The sequence below is a fragment of the Cajanus cajan genome, chromosome 1 (assembly GCF_000230855.2).
Source record: "Cajanus cajan strain Asha chromosome 1, NIPB_CcT2T_4, whole genome shotgun sequence".
NCBI lineage: Eukaryota > Viridiplantae > Streptophyta > Magnoliopsida > Fabales > Fabaceae > Cajanus > Cajanus cajan.
In genome coordinates this window covers 1,812,403-1,820,940 of record NC_138517.1, presented here as the reverse complement: position 1 = coordinate 1,820,940, position 8,538 = coordinate 1,812,403, and the positions used below count along the sequence as shown (strand labels likewise).

General features: G+C 39.7%; 1 protein-coding gene across 1 annotated transcript; it reads left to right on the top strand.

Annotated features, from left to right (window-relative positions):
- Nucleotides 1–3,481: 3,481 nt before the first annotated feature.
- On the top strand, nt 3,482–6,397 carry LOC145953973 (uncharacterized). Its single transcript, XM_083067705.1, has one exon. The coding sequence runs from the start codon at nt 3,482–3,484 to the stop codon at nt 6,395–6,397; it is 2,916 nt and encodes a 971-aa protein (XP_082923831.1).
- The last annotated feature ends 2,141 nt before the right edge of the window (nt 6,398–8,538 follow it).

Below are 8,538 nucleotides of genomic sequence, written 5' to 3'. Positions count from 1 at the left end.
ACCTAGAGTTTGATCCTTTCTAGGGTATTATCATCTCTAATAGTTTACCTATTATTGTGATTAATATCCTGAGAAGGGTTATTGGCTCTAGGAACCTGTTTTAGAACCATAGTCCCACCCTTTTGAGAGGAACACATATTAGGGGTCTATAGAGCTTTCAACTTAGGAATGCCCTTGTTAAGTATCACAGGAGCAATATTCTACCTCTATTTTCAAATTACATAAAACATAAAAAAAAAAAAGATTTTTTTTTTTCACTTCATAACAAGTATCATGCATTTCATTTCGTGAAAATTTTAAAAAATAAACTCTTACATCCTATCATGCATTTCAAAAAGAATCCCATAAAATAAAATAGATAACTTCATTGATAGCATGCTGCATTCATTTCTAGGTTGTTGGAGAGTCATAAAGACTTAAGTCGCTGTGAACACCTTTCGAGAAGTCATGGAATCAGGTTTAAGGAAAACTTTAAAGTTAAAGGTCAGACAAACTAACTTGAGCAGTTTGAGAACTCTCAGTAACATGTTAAAAGGCGGTCAGCGACGAACTTTTGTTGTTCGATATGGAAAAATCCTTAACCTATTGGAAGTAGACGTACAAGAGGGAGCTGTCACTGCCCTAGCCCAATTTTATGATCCTCCCTTGAGATCCTTCCTTTTTCAAGATTTTCAACTGGCACCATTACTTGAGGAATTCGAACAAATACTAGGTATTGGCTTAGGAAATAAAAAGCCGTATATGTACATGGGACATTATCCTTCATTAGCCAAAGTTGCCATCTCCTTAGGGACTAATGTTAGAGAACTAGCAAGCAAGAAAGAGACGAAAGGGGGAATTGAAGGTTTCTCGCGAACTAACCTTGAGCGATATGCGCTAAGCTTAGCAGAGAATGAGAGATGGGGTGCTTTCATGGATGTGCTCGCCCTCATTATTTATGGGATTGTCTTATTCCCAAACATTGAAAACTTTATTGACTTTGCTGCAATTGATGTCTTCTTAGCTTTCAAACATGAGAAAAGAAGTCCTGTACCAGCCATTCTTGCAGATACATATCATTCTCTTACCTTGCGTCATGAAAAAAAGGGTGGGACAATTTTGTGTTGTATACCAATACTATACTCGTGGTTCACATCCTACATGTTCAAGAGAGGAAGTCAGATTGAGATTAAAAATAAGAGTGAATGGGCTTACAGCATAGCTAATCTTAGCGAAAAGACCATTTCTTGGTACTTGCGAGAACAAAACATCGATAAAGTGATTTGTCAATGTGGAGATTTCCCAAACGTACCACTCATGGGTATAAAAGGATGTGTAAACTACAATCCCTCTCTTGCGTTGAGACAACTCGGTTATCCGATTAGGAGCCCACCGGTTGAAGATTCGATCACTCCTTTCATGGTCTATGATATGACTAAGGAGTTGGATTTGCTTAACAAGATTAGACAGTCTTGGGATAAAGTGATTAAAAAAGGGAGGGAATTGGGAAAAAGAAATTGTAATGTGGAGTTGAGTTATCAGCAGTGGCTCAATGAGAGAGTCCAACATGTTAAATTACCATTCCAAGGTCCTATTCCAGTTATTAAAGAAATGCCAATTCAAGAACCCATGAGTCAAGAAGAGGTCGAAAAACTTAAAAAAGAGTTGGCTAAATCTGAGAAAGAAAAAGAAGATATGAAGAGGGAGTTAATACAGGCCCGCCAAGAGTATCAAGCAATGCAAAGAGAAATTTCCCAAGTAAGACAATGTGTTGAACTAGCCAATAAGCGAGCGAGAATTGAAGAAGAAAGTAAGTTGAATACCCGCAGTTGTTTAGAGGCCGCTTCCACAGAATTAAAGATGCGAAGAAATGAACGTGATCAAGCTAGGGTTGATGGTGAACGATGGAGAGAGGCTTGGGAAACATCCAAAAAAGCTGAAAAAGCAGCACAAAAACAACTGGAGGATTTGAAAGAACAACTCAAAAGGGTAGTGGCTGAGTATGAAAGTAGAGTTCAAGATGAAAAAAGACTAAATTTCAATCTGAATATGGACTATCAAGCCACATTGGGAGAGAAAAATCATCAGGTTATGGGCCTACAGGAAGAAATAAGGCAATTAAGGGACGTCATCGGAATACATGAAGAAAATCAAAGAATTTGGGCATATAATCTTGTGGATCGAGTTCAGCAAGTTAAAAACATGCTCCATGACACTTCTCACCTACTACAACGAGCTGAGGGAATGGCAATCCCACATTCCACTCCCAAAGAAATTTATGACTTCCTTGAATACTGTAGAGATATGATAGCAAAAATGAGAGAGATGGTTGTTAGCGGTGAATAATTTAAGTTATCATGATGTATTATACTATTGTTATTAATAAAATTTGCCAGCTAAGAGAGGATGTTCATGCAAAAGCTACTCGTTTCATATTACGCTTAGTACTTAGAATGTGACATTCTAAAGGAAAAGTTTAATTGATAATGATCACAAAGATCCACTGATTCCATGACCTAGTATCTAGAACGTGACGATCTAAGAAACAATTAAAGAAAGATGATCCACGTGATTCATGTGATTTATGTCTCTCCAACAATTTAACATTTTCACATACATGATGCATAGTCACATTTTCATATCATTACATACTCATTAAATTTTCTTATACAGTTTTATAAAAGAAATCAATTATTGAGGCAAAGAAAGCATCCCTTCGACACCCTTACGGGACACGTACAAAGACCAAAATCATGGAAGGGATGGTAGATGACTTGGAGCAACAGCATGAGGAGCTGAGAGGAGATGTAAATCAGTTGAAAGAACAAATGGGAAAAATTTTGGACTTGTTGCAGTCAATGGAATCCAAAAAAGGGGCAAATGGAGAGTCGTCTAAACAGCCTCATGAGTCACCTGATTACCCTCCTGGGTTTACTCCACGCACGCAACCCAACCCGAATGTTCAAAGGTACACACCACCTGTCATCCTAACGACCTCAGAAAATGACCATCATGTTTCCACTTCAAACCTTCAAGGCCAAGTTCCATTACCTCCATATGGTTTACCTCCGGGATACACGCCACCTATGGCTAATATTCCTGAGGGTAATCCATCTACCTCCACCTTAAACCCATCACATCAAACACAAACCCAAAACCTAACCCTTGAAGCTAATGACCCACAAATTCCAACCCACTCAATTGCTCATGCACCACCTAATGTAAGTCATGGCGAAAGGCCTCCTAATAACCAGGGATTAGTTCCTGCACCAACTGTTATTGTACACCATCGTCATTCGGAAGATATTTCCCATGATGATAAGCTTCAATCGTTGGAAGATAGATTAAAGGCATAGAGGGATTCGACAATTATGGTTTCAATGCTGTGGACTTGTGTCTGGTTCCTGATGTTATAATTCCTCCCAAGTTTAAAGTTCCAGAACTTGATAAATACAAGGGAGATACATGCCCAAGGAATCATCTCACTATGTATTGTCGAAAGATGGCCTCCTGTGCTCATGATGACAAATTGTTGATTCACTTCTTCCAAGAAAGCCTTATTGGAGCAGCATTAAGTTGGTACATGAGCCTGGAGCGAGGAAGAGTACGCACATGGAAAGACTTGGCAGAGGCTTTCTTGAAACAGTACAAGTATAATATGGACATGGCCCCAGATCGCACACAGTTACAAAATATGATAAAGAAAGAGAATGAGACCTTCAAGGAATATGCCCAACGATGGAGAGGGGTAGCTGCTCAGGTACAACCTCCATTATTGGAAAAAGAGATGGTCACGATGTTCATTGATACACTCCAATCCCCCTTTTATGACAGGATGATTGGAAATGTATCATCAAACTTTTCAGATTTGGTCATCATTGGAGATAGGGTTGAGATGAGAGTTAGAAATGGGAAGATTGCACACATGACAACAGGATCCACAACCATCAAGAAACCCTTAGAAACCACAAATAAGAGGAAAGGAGGTGAAACAAATGCAGTGATGACAACACCAGTCAGACCTAACTACAATCCTATTTCTTTCATACCCAATTATAGACCCCAATATATGTATAACCCACAAATTGCAGCAGTTTCTTTGCCACCATACCCGCAACCTTATCCATCTAGAATGCCTTATCGGCCACCTACAGCGCCACCACAATTTCAAGTACCCCAAGAAAATCAATCGGCAATTTCGCCTCCCATGGTGAATAATGCTCAAAGAAGGGGAAATAATCAACCAAGGACTCTAGCTCCGATCCCTATGACCTACACTGAACTGCTACCACATCTGGTTCAAAATGCTCTAGTTGAGCCTCTTCCTATAAAGCCTGTCCAACCTCCATATCCAAGAGGTTTTGATTCAAATGCCAAATGTGAATATCATGCTGGGGCAATAGGCCATTCAACTGAGAAATGTTGGGGTTTGAAACACAAGGTACAAGACTTGATAGATGCAGGATTATTAAGCTTTAAGGAAAGCGAGCCGAATGTAAGAAATAATCCACTTCCAGGTCATGGGACTTCATCGGTTAATGCTATCAAAGAAGAATGTACTCCACAAGTGACAGAAGTAGAGAAGATCCGAACCCCCATGAGATTCATTTTTTCAGAATTGTGCAAATATGGGATGATTAAGGGAGAGTCTCGCAAAGTAGGAGTATGCGATTTCCACCCTACAACCACACATTCTATTGAGGAATGTGGCAAATTCAAGGAAATATTACAAGGCATGATTAACTCAAACTTTGTTCAGGTGAGCCAGGTGCGTACAAAAGAGGATGTATTGATGATTCAATCAAACGAAAAGTCCAGCATGACTACTCCAAAACCACTGGTAATCACTTTCACAAAAAACACTTTCGCGTCAACACCTAGTACCCTTAAGCCACTTGTTGTGCAAATTCCAGCTCCTTTCCATTACAAGGACACTAAGGCGGTTCCATGGTGTTACGAAATGAAGGTAGAAAGTGAATATGTGAATGCCCAACAAAAAGAAGGAATTGACACTACAGAAACCAACGTAACAAATATCGCAGGAGTAGGTGGAATGACCCGTAGTGGTAGAGTCTATACTCCAGAAGAGTTAAGAGTAGAAGGCTTGACAAAAAACCATAAGCAAAAGGAAAATACAATTATCAATGAAGAGGTTTCAAGTGTTAAGAGGAGAGATGATGAAAAAGTCATGGGGAAAAAGAAAAAGGAAGTGTCGGATGAAGAAGTCTCAGAATTTCTTAAGTTTATTCGACAAAGTGAGTACAAGCTCATTGATCAATTAAATCATACTCCTGCAAGGGTATCTTTGTTATCAGTGCTGATGAATTCTGAAAGTCATAGAAAATTATTGATGAAGATCTTGAATGAAGCTCATGTGTCCAATGACATCACATTAGACACATTTGGCGGCATTGTTGGTAACATTACAGCCAATAACCACCTCACTTTCACAGATGATGAAGTCCCAGCTGAAGGAAGGGGACATAACAAGGCTTTACACATCTCTGTGAAATGCGCAAATCACATTTTGGCTAGAGTGCTTATCGATAATGGGTCCTCATTAAATGTGATGCCCAAGTCAACACTGGATCGATTGTCTTGTGATGGGACACATATGAAACCCAGTTCTATGATTGTGAGGGCCTTTGATGGATCACGAAGGGAAGTTATGGGGGAGATCGAAATCCCTGTCCAAATTGGCCCATTCACCTTCAACATAACTTTTCAAGTCATGGATATTAAACCTGCATACAGTTGTTTATTGGGAAGACCATGGATCCATTCAGCTGGGGTTGTTCCCTCTTCTTTACATCAGAAGCTGAAATTTATTGTGGAGGACAAGCTAGTGATTGTCTCGGGTGAGGAAGACATGTTGGTGAGTTGTCCTGCTCCCACCCGTTATATTGAAGCAGCTGAGGAGGCTTTGGAAACTTCGTTTCAGTCATTGGAAATAATTAGTACTGCTTATGTTGAATCTCCAATGGGAAGTCCACAACCATCAAGTGCATCCATGATGGTTGCAAAGGTCATGATGAATGGAGGGTATCAGCCAGGACTTGGGTTGGGAACATGCTTGGAAGGAGTCACGAAATTAATAGAATTGCCAGAAAACAAGGGTCGATGGGGGTTAGGGTACAAACCTACTCAACCCGATAAAAGAAGAATGGCAGAAGAAAATAGAGAGAAAAGGTTGGCTCGTCTAGAGAATCGAGAGCCTAAAGTTCAGAGGATTCCCATTTGTCATCTTTATCAAAGCTTTCAAAGTGGAGGGGTGGTGCACGCAGACCAAGTGGCTATGATTAAGGAAGATAATGATGATAATCACGCCAACTTTGTGTGTCCGTGTGATCCATGTGAAGAGCTCCATAATTGGAAGATCATTGAATTTCCTGTGACTCTTAATTCAATTTCAAAGTAATTGTCACACAAACTCTACAATTATTCCCGTGATTTTAGTATGACTTTTTGTTAATGGGCTTGCATGTTGTCTTTCAGTATATCATATGAATGAAATGCATTTTGATCTTTTTGTCATATGTTCTCTCTATCCTTTAATCTTTCTTTTCTCTCATTTATTGCTCCAACCTTCATTTTCTTTCATCAACCCTAAATTGCAGATTCAATAATAACCATGCCAAAAATAATAACGCTAATATCCCATGTCACGATTTTGATCACCCCATTAATGAGGCTGAAGAAGATGACAATGACCTGAGCACTCCACCAGAAATAGAAAGGTTGATAGAACAAGAGGATCGGGTGATCCAACCCCATGAAGAGGAACTTGAAGTAATCAATCTGGGAAATGAAAATGATAAAAAAGAAATAAAAATAGGAGTTGCTATAAAAGGGGAAGAAAGAAATAAGTTGCTAAAGTTGTTATTTGAGTATGCTGATGTCTTCGCGTGGTCATACCAAGACATGCCTGGGTTGGATTCTAGCATAGTTGAGCATCACTTGCCATTGAACCCAGAATGCACACCAGTTAAGCAAAAATTGAGGCGCATGAAGCCAGAGGTCTCTTTAAAGATAAAAGAAGAAGTAAAGAAACAATTTGATGTTGGATTCCTTGCAGTGGCAATGTACCCTCAATGGGTTGCCAATATAGTTCCTGTCCCAAAGAAAGATGGAAAAGTTCGAATGTGTGTTGACTATAGAGACCTTAACAGAGCTAGTCCCAAAGATGACTTTCCATTGCCACATATAGATGTTCTAGTGGATAACACTGCCCGACATGCTTTCTTTTCGTTCATGGATGGATTTTCAGGATATAATCAAATAAGGCTGGCTCCTGAAGATATGGAGAAAACTACATTCATTACATCATGGGGAACATTTTGTTATAAAGTGATGCCCTTTGGATTGAAGAATGCTGGAGCAACCTATCAACGAGCTATGGTGACTTTGTTTCATGATATGATGCATAAAGAGATTGAAGTTTATGTCGATGATATGATTGCTAAGTCCAGGACGGAGGTAGAACATATCACAAATCTACAAAAGCTATTTGTGCGGCTAAGGAAGTATAAGCTCCGACTTAACCCTGCCAAATGTACTTTTGGTGTGAAGTCAGGAAAATTGTTGGGATTCGTGGTTAATGAAAATGGTATAGAGGTGGATCCTGACAAAGTGAGAGCAATTTTAGAAATGCCAGCTCCAAGTACTGAAAAAGAAGTTCGTGGTTTCTTGGGGAGGTTGAACTATATTGCCAGGTTCATATCTCAATTAACTGCAACCTGCAATCCGATTTTCAAGTTACTGCGCAAGAGTCAACCAGTGATATGGAATGAAGATTGTCAAAAAGCTTTTGAGAAGATGAAGCAGTATTTACAAAACCCTCCAGTTTTGGTACCTCCCACCTCGGGGAGACCTCTCATTTTGTATATCTCGGTACTTGAGGAATCTATGGGTTGTGCACTGGGGCAACATGATGCATCTGGAAGAAAAGAACAAGCAATCTATTACTTGAGCAAAAAGTTTACAGATTGTGAAAGAAGGTACTCTCTGGTAGAGCGAACCTGTTGTGCTTTGGCTTGGGTTACTCGACGTTTAAGACAATACATGTTAAGTCACACTACTTGGTTAGTGTCCAAGATGGATCCGATCAAGTATATATTTGAAAAGCCTGCTTTAACGGGTCGAATCGCTCGCTGGCAAATGTTATTATCAGAGTATGATATTGTGTATGTAACCCAAAAGGCTGTTAAAGGCAGTGCGTTGGCTGAGTATTTGGCTCATCAACCCATAGACGATTATCAATCAATACAATATGATTTTCCAGATGAAGATATCATGGCTTTGTTTGAGGAGGGAGAGTCCATAAATAGAAAGAAGTGGATGTTGTTATTTGATGGAGCTTCTAATGCACTGGGGCATGGAATTGGGGCAGTGTTGATCACTCCAGAGGACCGATTAATCCCTTTCACTGCAAGGTTGGGTTTTGATTGTACTAACAATGTGGCAGAGTATGAAGCATGTGCAATGGGGGTTCTAGCAGCTTTGGAGTTCAAGGCTAGAGTGTTAGAAGTTTATGGAGACTCAGCATTGGTTGTCCATCAA